The sequence below is a fragment of the Canis lupus genome, chromosome 19 (genome assembly GCF_048164855.1).
Source record: "Canis lupus baileyi chromosome 19, mCanLup2.hap1, whole genome shotgun sequence".
Lineage (NCBI taxonomy): Eukaryota > Metazoa > Chordata > Mammalia > Carnivora > Canidae > Canis > Canis lupus.
The window spans coordinates 47,443,385-47,462,916 of record NC_132856.1 but is presented as its reverse complement, the minus strand read 5'-3'; the positions used below and the strand labels follow the sequence as shown (position 1 = coordinate 47,462,916).

The following is a 19,532-nucleotide window of genomic DNA, read 5'->3' as shown; positions in this document are numbered from 1 at the left end:
CAGTACCTTATTTTAAATTTAACTTATTGAAGAACCCAAATGTTCCTTTTGAAAGTAAACATATTTAAGGGGAAAAAAGAAAGATGGGCCAATTTATAGATTAATGTTAGGTAACAAGTAGGACAGGTGATCAGCAAGCCAGCAAGCATCCGACAGGTGGCTTAGGAGGGACCTGCATTTGGGAGCACAAATGTCCACAAGCCGATGTCCCCTTATTTTTCTTTAAAGATTTTATTTATTTATTCAGAGAGAGAGAGAGAGAGAGAGGCAGAGACACAGGCAGAGGGAGAAGCAGGCTCCATGCAGGGAGCCCGACATGGGACTCAACCCCGGGTCTCCAGGATCACACCCCAGGCTGCAGGCGGCACTAAACTGCTGCGCCACTGGGGCTGCCCTCCCTGTCCCCTCTCTGCAGGCAGCTGACTGAGGTGATCCAAGAGCGCTACCTGTCCGGGCCCGAGAGAGCCAAGAGGCACGGAGTGTTGGCTGACTTCTTCTCAGGGGCCTGGAGCCAGGGCACAAAGAAACTCATCAGCCTGCCACTCGTGGGGAAGCCCCTGAACCTGGACCGCAAGGTGAGGTGTCTGTCTGGGACCCCTGCCCTCTACCTACAGGCTCCACCCTGCTGTGCAGACAAGGCCAAGGCTGCCCAGAGAGGACCACCCCCGCTCCTTCCTTCTTTTCCACCCAGAATGCCCTCCTGACTTTCTTCCCTTCTCTTTCCACTGAAAGCAGAATGTTCCCTTAGCCTCAGCATGATGGGGGTGGACAGGGAGCAGCAGATGAGGAATATGCCCCCCCACCCCCAACATTCCAGAAGGGACAGAAAGAATCACAACATTCAGGAGCGTACCAGAACCTTCCTGAACTCCTGACATCTCCCACCCCCGGGCCTTTGCACATGCTCTTCCCTTGCCCGGAATATCATTGTTTTCCGATATGGTTCACCAGACAGACTCTTACCTAAACTCTGAGACCCAGCTCCGATGACCCCAGCTCCTCCCTCCGCCTCCACCCTGCCTGTAGTAAGTTGTGAGGTGTCTCTGCCTGGAATTGTGTCCCCGTCCCGTCCAGTCTCACCTGTGCATGGCTGCGCGGCTCATGTTTGTGGAATGAATGGATGAGCTTGTGTCACTGCGGCCTGGCTGCCAGCCCCTTCCTCCTCCTCCGCAGGTGGCGCCTCAGCCCCTGTGGTTCTCAGACACAGTTGCAAATCTGCGGAAGCTGAAGGAGTTGCCCCATCACCTGGTCCACTCAGGCCGCTTCGAAGAGCTGAAGCAGGAGGTTCTGGGTAAGGGTTGCACCCATTTCCAGGGACGATGAGTGGTCTCAACCTTCTGCTATGCTCCTGCCTCCGGAGCTTGGGAAGGATAAAGGGCAAAAGTCAGAATCCTTGGCTCCTCTTAAGACAGTGGTTCTCACCAGGGATCATTCTGTGTTCACCCCCCACACACCAGCAGGGGACACTTGGCAATGTCTGGGGACATTTTGGATGTCACAGCTGAGGGAGGGGGTGCTACTGGCATCTAGTGCTAGTTGATAGTGCAGAGGTGAGAAATGTGGTCTTAGACGGAGTCCCTGTCTGTCTCTCTATCATTTCCATCATCTTTCATCTTTATGTCTAACCATCTGTCATCACCTATGTACCCATCCATTTATCCATCCATCTTTCTACTCGTCTATCTATCTGTCCATCTGTTCATCTCTGTGATTCTCAACCAGGGGTGACTCTCCCCCAAGGGACTCTTGGCAATGTTCATATTTTTGATGATCATGACTGGGGAGGTGCTACTGGCATCTGGTGGATGGAGGTCAGGGGTGCCACTCCGCATCCTACAGTGCACGGCCCCAAACACACTCAGTGCCGAGGCTGAGAACCCCCAGAGAAACAGAGAAGTGTGAGGACCCGCCTCCCAGTATGAACTAGAGGGAGGCATGTGCCCCCACAATGTCTCTTCCCCCCACAGGCAGCATGAACTGGATTTCCTGCCGGGGCGTCTCTGGGGGCATCGAGGGGCTGTTGGAGGACTTTGACCTGTATGGCCCTCACCTGGACTGTCCCGAGGTCGGCCTGGTCCGGGACGCCCTCCAGCTGTGCCGCCCGGCCCTGGAGCTCCGAGGCATGGGTGAGTTGGCCTGGATGGCGGAGGGGGTGGGTTTCACTCTGCACTGACTTCTAGAAGTCCATTCTCCTCGCTGAACCCCCAACTGGATTCTCATTAAGCCGCACACCTTTCCTGTCTACACGTGTAGGGTTTCCAGAATTTTGAATTGAACCTGGAAGAGCTTTGGAATGAAAACTACCAAAGCAGTATCCACCCCCTTCCCTGGCCTGGCACCTTTTTCCAGAAAGGGCCAGAGAGGAAAAATCTCAGGCAAAAATTGAGGAAATTGTGTTAGTACTTAAGATAATAAGAGAGAAAACACGTTCCCACAATTTGTTTTATTGATAACATTCAAAATACAATCGCCATAATTGAATGTGACTTTTTGTAACACAAGTCTACTCAGGAGAAAGAAAGGGGGCTTCTTGCTGTGGGGGAAAGCATTTTGCTTCATTGGTGTTCAAAGTCGGTGTGTCCTGCCATCCCATGGATTGCAAATATTGATCTATAAAAAGCATCCTGAGCTCCTGGGGTAAGCCATTGGGCTAGGTTTGGCCCACCTTCTGTCCTAGAGCGTGAAAAATCTCTAATGTTCTGCCTAGGATGGTGTTTTTTGGTCCGTTTTATCTTTGTTTTTGTTTTGTTTTGTTTTTTAAGATTTATTTATTTATTTATTCAGAGAGAGAGAGAATGAGAGAGAGAGGGAGAGGCAGAGACACAGGCAGAGGGAGAAGCAGGCTCCATGCAGGGAGCCCGACGTGGGACCCGATCCCGGGTCGCCAGGATCACACTGTGGACGGAAGGCGGTGCTAAACCGCTGAGCCACTCGAGCTGCCCTTATCTTTGTTTTTTAATTGTGGAAAAGTACACAGAATATAAAACTTACCATTGTAACCTTTTTTAAGTGTACAGCTTGGTGGCCTGAAGCACATGGCGCAGTGTTGTGCAAACATCACCACTGTCTATTCCCAGAACTCTTCCATCTTCCCAAACCAAGACTGTCCCCATGAAACACCAGCTCACCACCCCCTTCCCTAGGCTCTGGTGCCCACCATCCTACTCTCTTTCTTTGTGAATCTGACCACTGTAGGGACCTCCTATAAGTGGAATCATAGAGTATTTGTCCTTCTGTCCTTCTGAAAGAAGCCAGAAAGACTGGCTTCTTTCACTCACCATGATGTCCTCAAGGTTCATCCGTGTTGTATTTCCCTTATTTGTAAGGCCAAATAGCGTTGCATTGTATGGATGGACCACATTTTGTTTATCCATTCATCCCTTGATGGACACTTGGGCTGTTTCTACCTTTTGCCTGTTGTGAGTCATGCTGCTGTGAACACGAGTACACAAATATCTTTTCAAGACCTTGCTTTCGATTCTTTGGCGTACACACCCAGAAATGCAATTGCTGGATCAAATGCTAATTCTATGTTTATTTATTTATTTATTTTTTTGAGGAATCACTGTACCGTGTTCCACAGTGGCTGCACCATTTCACATTCCCATAAGCAGAGCACAAGGGTTCCAATTTCTCTACAACCTCACCAATACTTTTAATTTTCTGATTTTTAAAAAGATTTTGTAAATCATGCTTATTTGAGGGAGAGAAAACGAGAGAGAGCTGGGGTAGGAGCAGAGAAAGAATCTCAAGCAGACTCCACATTGAGTGTGGAACCCCATTCGGGGCTCGATCTCATGACCATGAGATCACAACTTGAGCTGAAACCAAAAGTCCGACACTTAACCAAGGAGCCACCCAGGCGTCCCAATTTTCTGATTTTTAAAAAAGTATATAGTTATCCTAATGAGTATGAGGTGGCCAGGATGGGTTTTTTATTTATTGGAGAGAGAGAGAGGGAGAGAGAGCACAAGCCTGGGTGGGGGCAGATAGAGAGGGAGAAGCAGACTTCCCACTGAGTAGGGATCCCCCACTTGGGGCTTGATCCCAGGACCCCAAAATCATGACTGAGCCAAAAGCAGATGCTTAAACGATTGAGCCACCCAGGTGCCCCCATATTGGTTTTTATTATACAATTCCCACCTGGTTTTCATTTGAGGGAATTATAAGGAGTTTTATAAAGATGTTTAAGTCCCTATATGCCTTCTAGGGCTCCCTTGGAGCTTAACCAAATGCTTCTTCGGGAGAAGCCTGTCCAGCTACCACTAAACCTGGACACCCCATGGATGCCCAATCCCTGCATTCTCCAGCCCTGTACCCTTTTTCCATCTGTCTTAGCTCTTAATTATTATTTCTGCCAATTTTCTTTTGTGTCACCTGTGGGCCCCACGGGACTTGAGCTCTGTGAGGGTAGGGGCATCATACACTTGCTCCCTACCAAATTGCCGACCCTACCACATAGACCAGTCCTAGCCAAGAACACAGATCTGAGCCCCACTCAGTGTCAGTTCAAATCTGGGCTTTGCCACTTACTGGTGGTGTGACCTTGCAAGTTCCTTATGCTCCCCATCCCACCCTCTACCTTGATGTCCTCAATCTTTCCATCTGCAAAATGGGGATGCTAGTCAACCTTCCTACCTAGAGCTTTGAGGAAAGATATACAAGTCAATTCATGCAGAGCCTGCCCCCATGGTGCATCCAAGGGTCCTGTTTCTATTACATGATAGCATCAATACTGTTGATGTGAATGGCCTTGGAGGACCCATTTCTTTTGTTGTTGTCGTTTGTTTGTTTCCTTCTTCCTTTGATTTTTTCTTGGACAAGTCACTTCTGCATGGAGCCTCAGCTTCTATCATCTGTGAAATAAGATTAAACTAAAGCATGTCCCAAGTGGAAGATGCTGGTGCCCACCATCAGTCTGACCTTTCTTGTGCATTCACATTCAACAGTTGTAAACCTCACAGGGAGTGATTTACGAAAACAGCCTGGGGAACAATTGCCCAGTTTGAGGGAAGATTTAAGAGCTGGAATCACAGCATGTTCTCAACAATCCTTGATTGACAATCTTTGGCTTGCCCGGCCTGAGCAGGTGTAGGGATGAATGTCGCCACCAGAGGGCACAGCTGCCCAACCTTGAGCTCCAGCACATTCCAGGACTTTGAGCCTGCTTCTCCAAGCCCACCTCATTTCTCCTAGTGCCTCAGGGCTCCAGGATAATTCGATGTGGTACTGTTTCTGACCTTATTTTTATATTAAAAGCCAATATTTTGTTCATCATGGGTTGGGGGAGGGCATTCATTTCTGTTTTTTAAAATGTTGCATTAAAATAGTATTTATCTGGGTGGTTGAGTTTGGTGGTGCCACCTTAAATGTTGCATCCATGGTGAGTGGTCCTCTTGCCTCTGGTCCTGAGCTTACCTCATTTTACCCACCAGCAAACCAAGGCACAGGGCAATATGCCCCAAGCCCCACAGTCAGGACAAGACAGCAGAGAAAATGAACTGCTTGCCTTCAGCATCCCTGGTCTTCACTCAAGGTTGGAATAAAACTCTTGGGGTCAGATTCCTGCCTCTTATGGCTATGTGACTTTGTACAAGTTGCTTAACCTCTCTGAGCCTCCACTTCCCCCTTTATGACCTTGGCATAATAATGATGATACATACCTCTGTTGTGGTAGGCAGAAAACACTGCCCCCTCCAAAGATTCATTCACTTCCTGATCCCTAGGACTTGTGACTCTTGTCTTACACGGCAAATGATGTGATTAAATGGAGGAACTTGAGATGGAGAGTTTATCCTGGATGGTCCAGGTGGGTTCTAAATGCAATCTTAGGTGTCCTTATAAAAGAGAAACAAAACACACACACACACACACACACACACACGCACACACACACAAATAAAAGAGAAACAGAGGGAGATTTGAAAGAGAAAAGAAGACCCAGAGGCGCACGGAGAAGGCCATGCGAAGACCAAGGCAGAGACTGGCAGGATGGGGGCCACAAGCCAAGGCAGCCTGGGGTCCTGAGAAGCTGGAAGAGGCCAGGAAGGATCCTCCCCTCGAGCCTCTGGAGGGGACAAAGTTCTGCTGACACCTCGACTTCAGTCTTTGCACTTTCAGACTTTGAACTGTGAGAGAATTGATTTCTGTTGTTTGAAGCTACACAGGCTGTTAGATTACCTCGGGACATTCATGCACAGCCGTGGTGTGCTGGGGGAGTGATTGTTGTTTATCTGACGGACACGGGGCCCTGTGGTGCCTCTACAGATGGGGGGGGGAGGCAAATGCGGAGTGATAATCTGGTGGAAGCTGGAGGCTCCAGCCCCAGGGGCAGTGAAAGAATTCATCCTAAGCAGAACAAAGGAGATAGAAGTTTCTGAATACACCGCAAGGTTGCTCTGGGCAGGTGTCCGCCCCGAGGCAGTGGGTGGGGGTGCCTGGGTGGCTCTGTCAGGACTGCCTGCCTTCCTCTGGGGTCCTGAGATCCAGCCCCACATCACATGGGGAGGGGGTGTCCTTGCTCAGTGGGGATCCTGCTTCTCCCTCTCCCTCTGCCCCCCTCCCCACCCCCTCATGCTCTCTCATTCACTTTCTCTCTCAAATAAAATCTTTTTAAAAGTGAGGGGGAGGTAAGGAGGTACAAGGACTTATGAAAATTTCCTTTTCTAGTACCTGTGTCTGGTTGTCAGTAGCCCGTTGGTCAGCTAGGGCTTCTGGGTATTTTGAGGTGGGTCGCCTGCTGGGCCTGCCTGTCTTCAGCTCAGGGGTGGCTGTGGGCCCTTTTGCCTTGCTCTGCAGGCCATTGTTGCCTAAAAGCAGCCTTGAAAATTTATTGGGTGTTTGTGATGTTCTAGGCGCCAAGAATGCCATGAGCAAGACAGACGTCATCCTTGTTCTGGCGGGGGGTGGGGGTGGGGTGGGGGAGAGACACAGGATCTAGGGTAGTGAGGGGAGGCCAGGCTGGGGAGTCAACACACAAAGAAACGTCAGTTGTAGCCGTGATGTGCCCAACCTGGGGGGTGGGGAGGGTTGATGGGAGGACTGGGCTGCTGAAGGCTTTTTTAAAAAGTAACCTGGGAGCTAAATTGAGGAGATAGTTAGCATGAGAAAGGGGGAGAGGAGGAGGAGGGGGAAGTATTCCAGGCAGAGGAATAGGCCTGGCCAAAGGCCTGGCCCTTGAAGTAGAGGCAAGTGTTTTTGTTTTTGTTTTTGTTTTGGGGGGCAAGTGTTTTTGAAAAGGAGGCAGAGTAGATGGTGGCTGGCCGTCAGCCGTGCCCTTCCCCTTAACCTGACCCTCAGCCCTGACCCTTTGTTGCAGAGAGGAGCATCCTCTACACTGAACTCCTGGCCAGACTCCATTTCTTCGCCACCTCACATCCAGCGCTGGTGGGACAGCTGTGCCAACAGGCCCAGAGCTGGTTCCGGCTGTGCCCCCACCCTGTGCTGGTACCTCTCGGGGGGTTCCTCCAGCCCCCCGGGGGACCCCTCCGGGCAACCCTCACTGGCTGTCACAAGGGTGAGTCTCCCCAGCAAGGCAAAAATCCTGCCAGGCCTCCTGGAGCCTGCAGGCGGCGGAGGAGAGGTGTTTCCTGGGGGTGCTCCCTGGGGCTCCCCTCTGTGGGTAGGGAGGCCCCCAGGGTCCCCTGAGGACATGCCCTTGCTGCCTCATGCTGACTCGTCTGTCTCCGTCCCCCAGGGATTGTAGATTAGTAGTGTAACTACTGCTGCCCATGAGCCCAGACTAAGGGGATGCTGACTGCCTCTAAGAATCGAGCGTCCATCTTGCAGATAGTCCCTGTGGCTTACTGGCTCATGCTAGTAAGTCCAAAAGCTCAGGATTGATGCCTGACTGGCTCCCGAGAGGCTGCTGGAACTTGTAGATTCCCCCCGGGACACTAGAACATCAGCGAGACAGGAGGACTTCGTTCTCTCCATTTTTTATTTTCCTTCCTCTCTCCTTCCCTCCCTCCCTTTCTCCCCCCTTTCTTCTCCTTCTTTCTGTCTGCCCTTCTGCCCATCCTCCCATCATCCATCCCATCCATCCACCCATCCTCCCATCATCCATCCCATCCATCAACCCATCCTCCCATCATCCATCCCATCCATCAACCCATCTATCCATCATCCATCCGTCCATCAGTCATCCATGCTTCCATTAGTTATATTCTTTCCGCCCCCCTATCCACAGTACTTATCTTTCCATTTCCCTCTTCTGGACATCTTCCATCCACTCACCCTTTCACCCATCTCTCCACCCAGCCATTCATCAACTCGCCCACCCATCTATCAGTTGATTTATCCATCTACTTATCTCACACCCATCCATCCACTCACCCACTTATCCAGCCAGCCATCTAGTTCCACTCATGCCCCAGTCTACCTCCGCTCACCCATCCTTTCATCTGCCCACCCATAATCTCTTGCATTAATTATAAAGCCACAAAATATACAACTAAGTTGTAGTTCAAATGTCAGCTATTGCAACTCGGGCTATTTCTGTGCCACATGGCCTTGTAGGGAAAGCTACATTCCCAAGGCAGAGTGCTTCCAAAATAGAAATTCTAAGAGACTAAGTATGATGCATGGCAGCATTGGTTTTGGGACAGCTGCTAGAATGTTGTGTTAAGAAGGGTTCTGAGACCAAATCTAGTATAATGGTAAGACTGTATATTTATTAGGTTACAGGTTCAAATGCTGTAACAAAGGACAAAATAGCAGTGACTTAAATAAAATAGTCCATTTCCCCCTCACATCCAGGGTCAAGTAGAGGTAAAACTCCAAGTCTCCAAGGTATTAGGGACATAGACTCTTTCAATCTTGTTGTGCTGCCATTTTCAATGTGAAATTTCCATTTGTTGGTTCAGAATGGCTGTTCCCACTCTGACCAATGCCATGGCATTCCAGCTGGTGGGAAGTGGGAAGGGGAGGTGGACCATCCCTTCCCTTTGGGGGCATGGTCTAGAAGCAGAATTTATCACCTCTGTGATGGGTGCATCATTGGTAAGAACTTGGCCATCTCCAGCTGCAAGGGAGCCTGGGAAATCTGGTCTCTGGATGAGTGCGGACTAACACCTGTGGGCCGTGGCCTTTGTTACAAAAGGATGGCTCCCGGGGACAAATCACAGGTAGTGCAGTGGCTCATTAGTGGCATGTCCTGTGGCCTAGGCTTAGGAAGTTATAGTCAGGGCGAAGTTTTGGTTTTGCCATCCCTCGGGTGGGGAGATGTTCTGTGTTTCAGACCCACTGTTCCTCTCGTACAAGCCCTAGTCATGTCGAAGCTGAGAAAGTTTTTACCCATTCTAGGCTTCAGTTTGGTCATTTCTTTTTTTTTTTTTTTTTTTAATTTTTTAAATTTATTTATGATAGTCACAGAGGGAGAGAGAGAGAGAGGCAGAGACACAGGCAGAGGGAGAAGCAGGCTCCATGCACTGGGAGCCTGACATGGGATTCGATGCTGGGTCTCCAGGATCGCGCCCTGGGCCAAAGGCAGGCGCCAAACCGCTGTGCCACCCAGGGATCCCAGTTTGGTCATTTCTTAAATGAGAAGTTTGAGTTCACATTTCCAAGGTCATGCCGTGAGAAAAAGAAAGAAAAGAAAGAAAAGAAAGAAAAGAAAAACAAATCCCATGTCCTCACTCCCCATCCCAGTGAGATAGGAACAAAATCTGGGCTTCTCTGACTTGGACTGGCTCCAATTTCAACACTTTCCCCTGACCATTTTACATCTGGAGAAACTGAGGCACAGAGCAGGGGAAGGGATCACCCAAGGGCATTCAGGAAGTCTGGTCTCCAGCAACTTGGGCCAGTGTTTCTCTCCCGTATAACTCGGTACCTCTCTCTCCTCAGCGATGTTTCAATCAGGACCCGGCAGAGAGCCCTGGGCTGTGTCTGCCCAAATTATTGGCAAATATTTTTTTCTCTGGAGCACCAGCCTTAATTTTTCCAGACACATTGAACTCAAAGAGAAGTCAGAAGCAGAGTTCTCATTCTCAGTCGATATAATTCCATTTCTGCATCTTGTCCATCTAGGGCAGGGTTTCTCAGCCATGCATTATTGACATTTGGGAGGGGGTCACCCTCTGCAGGGTTGAGGGGAGGCACCCTCTGGACCACGGCGGGGTCAGCAGCACTACTGGCCTCCACCCATCAGATGGCAGTAGCGCCCCAGGTCCCAGTTGTGACAACCAAAAATATCTTCAGACATTGCCCAGTGTCAGTGTCCCCAGGCTCCAGACATTCCCCAGGACCAGGATCACCCCTGAGCGAGAACCACCGAACTTAGCAGACACTTAAGATCTCCATGTGGTTTGGTCCCGAAGAGCAACGTAAACATAATAACCATGATCTGGATCTGGCCTCCGACGGTGCTGGCTTCAAAATCCTAGCTCTGCCACTTTCAGGTGTAGAGCTCTGGACAAGGGAGCAGATCTGTGCCTCAGTTTCCCCATCTGTGAAGTAGAGGCCCATCAGAGGACCCCATGGCTGAGCCACGGGAGCTGATGTGGTTGCTGTTGTCTCTGTGTGGCCGCAGGCATCACTGCCATGGGCTGGAGCCTGGAAGAGAAGCTGCTGGTAGTTGGCACCCAGGATGGCCTCATGGCTGTGTGGGACATGGAAGAGCAGCAGGTGATCCACATCCTAACTGGACACACAGGTGAGGCTTGGGGAGTGGGGCTCCTCAACCTAGTTATCAAGGTAAATAATATTACGGGGCGCCTGGGTGACTCAATCGGTTGAGCATCTCACTTCGGTTCAGGTCGTGATCTCAGGATCCTGGGATGGAGCCCCCTGCTCAGCGAGGAGTCTGCTTGTCCGGCTCCCTCTGCCCCTCCCCCCACGCATGCGCGCACATACTCTCTCTCTCCAATAAAATATTCTTTAAAAAGAGATAAGTGATATTTCAATGCAATGTTTTAAAAAAAAATCAAAATTAATGCAGGAAATCCACCATGAATAAATATCAAGCTGTCTTAAAGAGAGGATCAGCGAGAGTGCTGTGCCAAGCCATATGGGAGCCAGAGGCAAAAGGGAAACTCGGGAATCTGGCACCTCCTTACATTTGGCACCCGAGATGAGTGCCTTAGTCGCCTTACCCTAGTCCTAGTCCAAGTCAGACTCAAGTATTTGGGAAGGCAAAATATAGTTACGGATTGTAATGAGGACAACAGGGTGGTGGCATCAGCAACTGTAACCAAAGTGACCCACATAGGGCAGTTAGGTAAGGCATTTCTTCTAGCAGGGACCATTCAGCCAAGACACAAAGGTTGCGAAGAGGTGGGAAGAGGGGTAGGAAGAAGAAGTGCATCTCAGGAGTAGGAAACAGCCAGGACAAAGGCCCTGACAGGCGCAAGGAGGCTGGCGTGTTTACAGAACAGCAAGGAAGCCTTGAGGCTGGAGCTTGAGACATTATATCAGATGAAAGAAGCCAGTCACAAAAGCCCACATCATGTATGATTCATTTATACAAAATGTCCAGAACAGGCAGATCCAGAGAGACACAAAGCAGATTAGTGGTTACTAGTTGGGGAGGTAGGGATGGGAAGGGATTGCTCATGGGGACGGAGTTTCCTTTTGGGGCGATGGGAATGTTTCAGAATCAGATAGAGGTGATGGTTGCACAACATTGTGAATTATTATGTCACTGATTCCACACCTCCAAGAGGTTTATATGGTAAGGAGAGAAAGGGGAGGGAATGCAGCTTTTGAAAATATTCTAAATTTAGACCGTGATGATGGTTGCACAGCTCTATGACTATACAAAGACTGATGAAGTGTACCATTGTCCACGGAAAGGGTGCATTTTATGCTAGTGCATTATATCTCAATAAAGGTGTTTTTTCTAAAAGATTTTACTTATTTATTTGAGAGAGAGAGAGAGAGCAAAAAAGAGAGGGAGACTGTGAGGGGAGAGGAGGAGGCAGAGGGAGGAGCAGACTCTCCACTAGGCAGGAAGCTCAGACATGGACCTCGATCCCAGGACCCTGGGATCCTGACCTGAGCCAAAGGCAGATGCTTAACTGACAGAGCCACCAAAGCACCCCTCAATAAAGGTGTTAAAATATTGTGTCATTGTGAACCAAGTATTTACACTGTCCATATTTTTTTCTCAACATTTTCCATAAGCGTTGTTTTGTTTCCATTGAATCATTTTAAAACAACTTTATTGAGGTGTGACTGACATACCATTCCACGTGTTTTAAATGTAGGATGCAACAATTTTCAGATTTACTGGATTGCATAATCATCACTTAGAACATTCTATCATCCCAAGGCATTCTCTTTGTACTACCTGCCCACTTCATAGTGCATTTCCACCCTGACCCTCAGCCCCATGGTAACCAACAATGTGCCTCCAGAGTCTATCAACTCTCCTTTTCTGGACGTTGTGTGCAAATGGAATCGCACACAATGTGACCTTTTTGTACACCGCCTGATGTGTGTGAGGCTCATCCTTGCTGTTGCATGTGACAATAATTTGTCCTCTGCATTGCTGAGCCCGTCCATTGTGTGGGAGGGACAGTGTGTGTTAATCAGTTGATCACATCAATTGAAGGACATTGACTCGATTTCCAGTTTGAGGCTGGGATGAGTCACGCTGCTATGATCCATCAAATGTCATATTTATCATGTTGAAATACAGCCAAAATATTTCTTTCTGCTCAACAGATTATGTTCCAGAATGTATTAAATGATTTTTTGTGATTTATTTTATTCCATTTCTTTTTTCTTATTTTTGCTATTTTAGACTATTTCTAGTTGTCTGTTGTTGTGGATAACACTGCAACGAATCTTTTTACGCTCATCAACATTTTTTCCTTCTGTTGAATATTTTCAGTGAGTAGGAGTCTTGAATTAAGGATGTGAGCATTTCAATGGGTTTTGAGAAGTGGCATCTTACTGCTTTCCAAACAGGCTGTATGTATGTAACAGAATAACCGCCCCCCCAACCCCAAAGCTGCCAGCATCAGATGTTCTTAACCTATTCTCTTTTTTTCCCCAAGGACTAGGAGTGAGGTGGGTACTAATAGAATGTCTGTCAAATAAATTCTGTTCATTTTATTATCATCAAGATGGTTATTTTTGTATAGGGCTATTCAACACTTGTATTTTTGTGTGTGTGAGCCATCTGTTCAAGACCTGAACCCATTTATTTACCAATGGGCCTTGATTCATTTTTTTAAACATTGTATGTATTTATTCATGAGGGACACACACAGAGAGAGGCAGAGACATAGGCAGAGCGAGAAGCAGGCTTCCTGCAAGGAACCGGATGTGGGACTTGATCCTGGACCTCAGGACTAAGTCCTGAGCCTAAGGTGGGTGCTCAACAGCTGAGCCACCAGGCATCCCCTTGATTCATTTCTTAAAAAGCCATTAAACTTTGTGATTAGGAAAACTCAGTAATCAGTTTATTGGCAAAACAGAGACTATTTTAAGCATATGTACCAAGGAAAGTAAAAGTTTCCTATCACATGCTAGCGAGCTGGAAGTCATTTGTTCGGGCTTGTGAGAGCTGATGGTGAAGTTTTAGGGAATGTGGTAAGACAGTTGTCAAATACAGCCAGTATTTTTTTTTTAAGATTTTATTTATTTATTTGAGAAAGAGAGAGACAGAGAGACAGAGAGAGGGAGGGAGGGAGGGAGGGACAAGCAGACTCTGTGCTGAGAGCAGAGCCAAATGCAGGGCTTGATCCCACAACTCTGAGATCATGACCTGAGCCAAAATCAGGAATTGGAGGCTCAAGCAACTGAGCCACCCTGGCACCCCAAATGCAGCCATTATAAATATTAAATTATAGAAGCTTGCAGCTAAATCAATTCTATTAAAACAAGGTAATACATATTCAAAACTCAGCACTTTCTAAGTATCATACCACACTCAATTCCCTGTGCTCTTGGCTACTATACCCATACGGTAGAAATGGGTGCTACACCTTTCTCTTTACAACCCCACGTTCAATGACAACATGTTAGTGGCTTGAAATCAACCAGGGGCAGGAACATTTACACCAAGGAAATTGGCAAATGCCACAAATCTGGGCTTTCCCCAACCTCCTTGCAGAGCAAGATGTTAAGCATTTACCAGCACAATGCTGTCCTGGTCCCTTCCCCCAGGGGGTGTTTGGATATACATAAATATATATGGTTTTATATAGTCACAGAAGCTTTTGCTTGTATAAACTGTTTTTCAGCTAACATCACATATTTTGCCTCTTTCCATGTAATGTATACATCTCTAATTCATTTTAACTGTGGTATATTGTTCCACATACAGGGATATTTTTTTTTAAGATAGATTTATTTATTTATTTATTTATTTATTTATTTATTTATTTATTTATGATAGACATAGAGAGAGAGAGAGGCAGAGACACAGGAGGAGGGAGAAGCAGGCTCCATGCCGAGAGCCCGACACGGGACTCGATCCCGGGACTCCAGGATCGCATCCTAGCCAAAGGCAGGCAGGCACTAAACCCCTGAGCCACCCAGGGATCCCCTACAGGGATATTTTGTAATGCATAACTATTTATACAGATTTTGGTTGAAAAATACCCAAATCGCAATAAATAAGAAATTACCCACTATCCTGCTGTCATTTGAATTAGAAAGAAATAAAACTCCCTCTCCCACCCATCAGTCTCCGTGGAAGTGATCAGTACTCACAGTTTGTTATATCCATAAGCAATTTTTTTTCCAGGCTTGTACAGACATAGCTCTGTATGGGCTCAAGTACTCTGAGTTTTTGTCAAAAGCAGATGGTGCTATTTTATACACTGGGCTGTAACTTGTTTTTGTTACAACATATTATAACGATACTTTGCAGTGGCTGAAGGCTTGGGTTCTGGGCTGGATCCTAGCCCCCCTACTTATTAACCATGTGGTTTTGGATAAATTACTGTACTCAGCTGTGCCTCTGTTTCCATATCTCTACAATACGATAATAATAGTACCTCATAGAATTTTTATGAGATTAAAGGAGTTTAATTTATGTAAACTACTGAGGACTACACTTGGCACATAGAAAGCCCTCAGCAAGTGTTGGTAGTTGTAATAATTTATTATGGTTAGGTGTCTATGTGCAGATCTCTTATTAATTTTAATGGCTGCATAACATCCTTTATAAGGATGCACCGTATTATTTAACAACTCCCTTTTCATACACAGGTTGTTTGCAATTTTATTTTTATAAGGTAACACTGCAACTAACATCCTATATCTTTACACACTTACGCCATTATTTCAGCAAGACACATTCCTAGAAGTGGGATTTCTGAGTCACGTTGCATGCACATTTGTTCTTTTCCCTCTTTTTCTGAGCATTATATTTTGAAATAATTCTAGACTCACAAGAAGTTGCTAAAATAGTGCAGAGAAATCCCTCATACCCTTTATCCACTTTCCCAGAATGGCAACATCTTACATAACTATAGTATATTAACAAAACCAAGAGACTACCCATTTTAACTTTTAACAAATATTATCAAAATACCCTTTACAAATTTATATCAATTTATACTTCCATCAGCAAAGTATGAAAGTAACTTATTTCTTGTATCTTTGCCAGTAGTCCAGTGATCAATCTTTAAAATTTTTGCCAGAGGCACCTGGGTGTCTCAGTACATTAAATGTCTGACTCTTGATTTCAGCTCAGGTCATGATCTCAGGGTCATGGGATCAAGCTCCATGTAGGGCTTTACTCTGAGCGTGGAGCCTGCTCAAGATTCTCCCTCTCAGAAAAAAATGAGTGAGAAATATCAGAGAAGGAGACAGAACATGAGAGACTCCTAACTCTGGGAAACGAAAAAGGGGTGGTGGAAAGGGAGGTGGGTGGGGGGTGGGGGTGACTGGGTGACGGGAACTGAGAGGGGCATTTGATGGGATGAGCACTGGGTGTTATGCTATATGTTGGCAAATTGAACTCCAAAAAAAAAAAAAAAAGATTCTCCCTCTCCCTCTGCCTTTGCTTCCCCCACTGCCTCTTCTGCATGGGCACATGTGCGCACTTTCACTAAAAAAAATTGCCAATATTTTTCCTGATAATGACATATTGGTATTTCATCTTGCATTTTTGTGATTACTAGTAAGGTTATGCATCACTTTCTAACGCTTATTGTCTACTTGCACTATTTTTTTTACTTGTACTATTTTTTAAATGTCCTGTTTATATTCTTTGTCCAATTTGTGAGTAGATTATTTGCATCTTCCTACTTATTTGTAAGAACTCTTTATTAAGGAAAATGTCTATTTGTCTCCTTTTTAAAAAAAATTTACTTATTCATGAGAGACACAGAGAGAGAGGCAGAGACATAGGCAGAGGGAGAAGCAGGCTCCCCATAGGGAGCCCGATGCGGGATCTGATCCCAGGATCCCGGGATCATGCCCTGAACTGAAGGCAGACGCTCAACCACTGAGCCACCCAGGTGTCCCTCCATTTATCTCTTATATATTATAAATATTTTCTCTTAATCTGTCATATGACATTCAATTACATTTTATCTTCCTGAAATTTTACATTTTTATGTAATCTAAGTGGTCGATCTTTCCTCTTTATTCTTCCAAATTTTGTGTTTTGCTTAGAAAACATCTTTTCCAGATTGTAAAACCTTCTCTATAACCTTACCTTGTTTGTTTTTACATATTTATTAATTTTAAACACCCCCTAGAGGATGCCGTACTTGTATAAGTCTTTATAATCTCTGTTTATTACATATTCACATTTGGGCAGTTGATTTATTTATTTTTATTTTTTTGGGGGGGGCAGTTGATTTAATCACAGCCATTTGTTGCACTCTTAATTTAGGTTTGCAACATTCCATAATTTGTAATTTGGTTATGTTTGAATCCATCATCTTTTCTTTGGTAGACCAGAGAATTTCCAAACCAGTAGGCATTTTGGTAGTTGGAAAGTCAAAATGTTTTCAGCTAATATATTCTCTCTGACCCTGGTCTACTGCAGGAGAGGTGAGGTCTGTGAAAGTGTTTGGCAAGGGGACACTCGTCCTCTCTGCCTCAAAGGACCACACACTGCGTTTGTGGAACTTACTCTCTGGCCAGCAGAAATTCACCATTTGGGATGGAGGCTCAAAAGATCCCACTGACCCTGAGATCTGGAGTCTTCATGTGGATGAAGCAAAGAAGGTTGTGTATTTGGCATCTGGCTCAAAGGTAACAAACACCTGCCCTATTTGCAAAGGAAAGCTGAGACCAGAGCATTCCAAGACAGCATATGGTGTTTCTATGAGGTGGGGCTGATAGGGGGTGGGTGTAAACAAGGGTACACAATCACTTGATGTGATGCTATAAAAGGGTTTCTTTCTTTCTTTTTCAAAAGATTTTATTTATTTATTCATGAGAGACACAGGGAGAGAGGCAGAGATATAGGCAGAGGAAGAAGCAGGCTCCCCGATGGAAGCTTGATGTGGGACTCGATCCAAGGACCCCAGGATCACGACCTGAGCTGAAGGCAGACCCTTAACCACTGAGCCACCCAGGTGCCCCTATAAAGGGGTTTCAAACTTCATAGTTGGATTAAATGGTCTTGATAGTTCTTTCTGACTTAAGACCTTTCATATTTTTAATTTTTTTTATTTTTTATTTTTTTTAATTTTTATTTATTTATGATAGTCACAGAGAGAGAGAGAGAGAGGCAGAGACACAGGCAGAGGGAGAAGCAGGCTCCATGCACCGGGAGCCTGATGTGGGATTCGATCCCGGGTCTCCAGGATCGCGCCCTGGGCCAAAGGCAGGCGCCAAACCGCTGCACCACCCAGGGATCCCTATTTTTAATTTTTTAAAAAGATTTATTTGTTGGGGTGCTTGGGTGGTTCAGTAGGTTGAGTCTCTGACTCTTGATTTCGGCTCAGGTCATGATCTCAAGGTTGTGACATCAAGCCCCTTGTTGGGCTCCAAGCTCAACAAGGGAACTGCTTGAGATTCTCTCTCCCTCTGCCCCTCCCCCCACACGTGCTCACTCACTCTCTCTCACACTCAAAAGAATAAAGAAATAAATCTTTAAAGTTTTATATACATCTTTATTTAAAGATTTATTTATTTATTTGAGAGAAAGGGGAAAGGAAGAGAGAGACAATCTTTGAGCAGACTTCCCACTCAGTGGGTAGCCAAACATGGGGCTGGATCTCACCCCAAGAGATCATGACTTGAGCCAAAATCAAGAGTTGGAGGCTTAAAAAAAAGAGTTGGAGGCTTAACTGACTGAGTCACCCAGGCACCCCTAATCTTTTTTAATTTGGTCATTTTAGTGCTATTAATTTCCCTCTGAATACAGCTTTACTTGAATCCCACAAACCTTGCTACCTCACATCACCATTTACATTCAGTTTAAAATACTTTCAGATTTTCCCTTTGATTTGCTCTTTACTCCATGGGCTATTTAGAAGTGTGCTGTTCATTTCCAGATATTTGAAAGGGTCCCAGATAGCTTACCTTTTTTCCCCCTAACTTAATTTCATTTGTATGATTAATTCTTTCAAATGCATTGAGACTCATTTTATTATCTCTCTCAGTAGATGTTCCACATACATCTGAAAACAACATGCATTCTGCTGTGTTATTCCTTTATGTCAATGATGACCCTCTGATCTAATTGTTGAATAGGGACACAGTAGAACAGTGGGTGAAAACTTAGTAACTAAAGGCATGGGGAAAAATTTGTACCTAACTCCCAATTGACTTCTTTGCAAGCTGAGTGATCTTGATCATGTCACCTTATCTCCCTGCCTCGGTTTTTCATCTACCTGATGAGATAATGACTAAAACACCTGAGATAGTGCTTGGTGCATAGTAAGTGCCAAATAATAACTATTAATGATTATATTTTATTAAAAATTGGCAGCTGTTAACATAAGTGATATTGGTAGCTTATAAGCTGTGCTGTCCAATATGGGGAGTCACCAGCCAGATGTGGCTACTGAGCACTTGAAATGTGCCTATTCTGAATTGAGATGTGTGCCATAAGTACAAAACACACACTGGATTTCTTTTTTTTTTTTTTTAATTTTTATTTATTTATGATAGTCACAGAGAGAGAGAGAGGCAGAGACACAGGCAGAGGGAGAAGCAGGCTCCATGCACTGGGAGCCCAACGTGGGATTCGATCCCGGGTCTCCAGGATCGCGCCCTGCGCCAAAGGCAGGCGCCAAACTGCTGCGCCACCCAGGGATCCCACACACTGGATTTCAAAGCCTTAGTATCATAGACATAATGTAAAAGGTTTCAATAATAATTTTATATTGATTGCATGTTGAAATGATGACATTTGACATAAGGTTAAACCAAATACATTATTTAAATCAATTTCACTTGTTTCTTCTTACTTTATCTAAAGTGACTAATACAAAATTTAAAATCACATGCAACTTGCATTATAGTGTTACTGACTATGCAGGCTTAAATATTAGTGAGGTATTGCTTGATCTCAAAACTGGTTAAAGAAATCTTTTTTTTTTTTTTTTTTTTTTTTCCAGCAGAAGTTTGGAAAACATAGTAAAGAAATAAGAGATACCTGGGTGTCT

General features: G+C 45.7%; 1 protein-coding gene and 1 long non-coding RNA gene across 6 annotated transcripts in view; one reads left to right on the top strand and one right to left on the bottom strand.

The window, feature by feature from the left end:
* Positions 1 to 19,532, top strand: part of NWD1 (NACHT and WD repeat domain containing 1) — a 65,903-nt gene that overhangs the window by 28,542 nt on the left and 17,829 nt on the right. For all 5 annotated transcript variants that reach the window (XM_072786855.1, XM_072786854.1, XM_072786856.1 and 2 more), the window contains 6 exons: positions 416 to 575; positions 1,174 to 1,291; positions 1,968 to 2,126; positions 7,319 to 7,516; positions 10,532 to 10,654; positions 16,958 to 17,166. In XM_072786855.1, coding sequence (XP_072642956.1) covers positions 416 to 575; positions 1,174 to 1,291; positions 1,968 to 2,126; positions 7,319 to 7,516; positions 10,532 to 10,654; positions 16,958 to 17,166 — 967 coding nt within the window. The remainder of the gene's footprint in view (positions 1 to 415; positions 576 to 1,173; positions 1,292 to 1,967; positions 2,127 to 7,318; positions 7,517 to 10,531; positions 10,655 to 16,957; positions 17,167 to 19,532) is intronic.
* Positions 1,557 to 6,799, bottom strand: LOC140610607 (uncharacterized). Its single transcript, XR_012012195.1, has 3 exons — positions 6,673 to 6,799; positions 5,664 to 6,128; positions 1,557 to 4,856 (listed from the first exon to the last, which is right to left on the bottom strand). It is a non-coding gene; the product is annotated as an uncharacterized lncRNA (long non-coding RNA).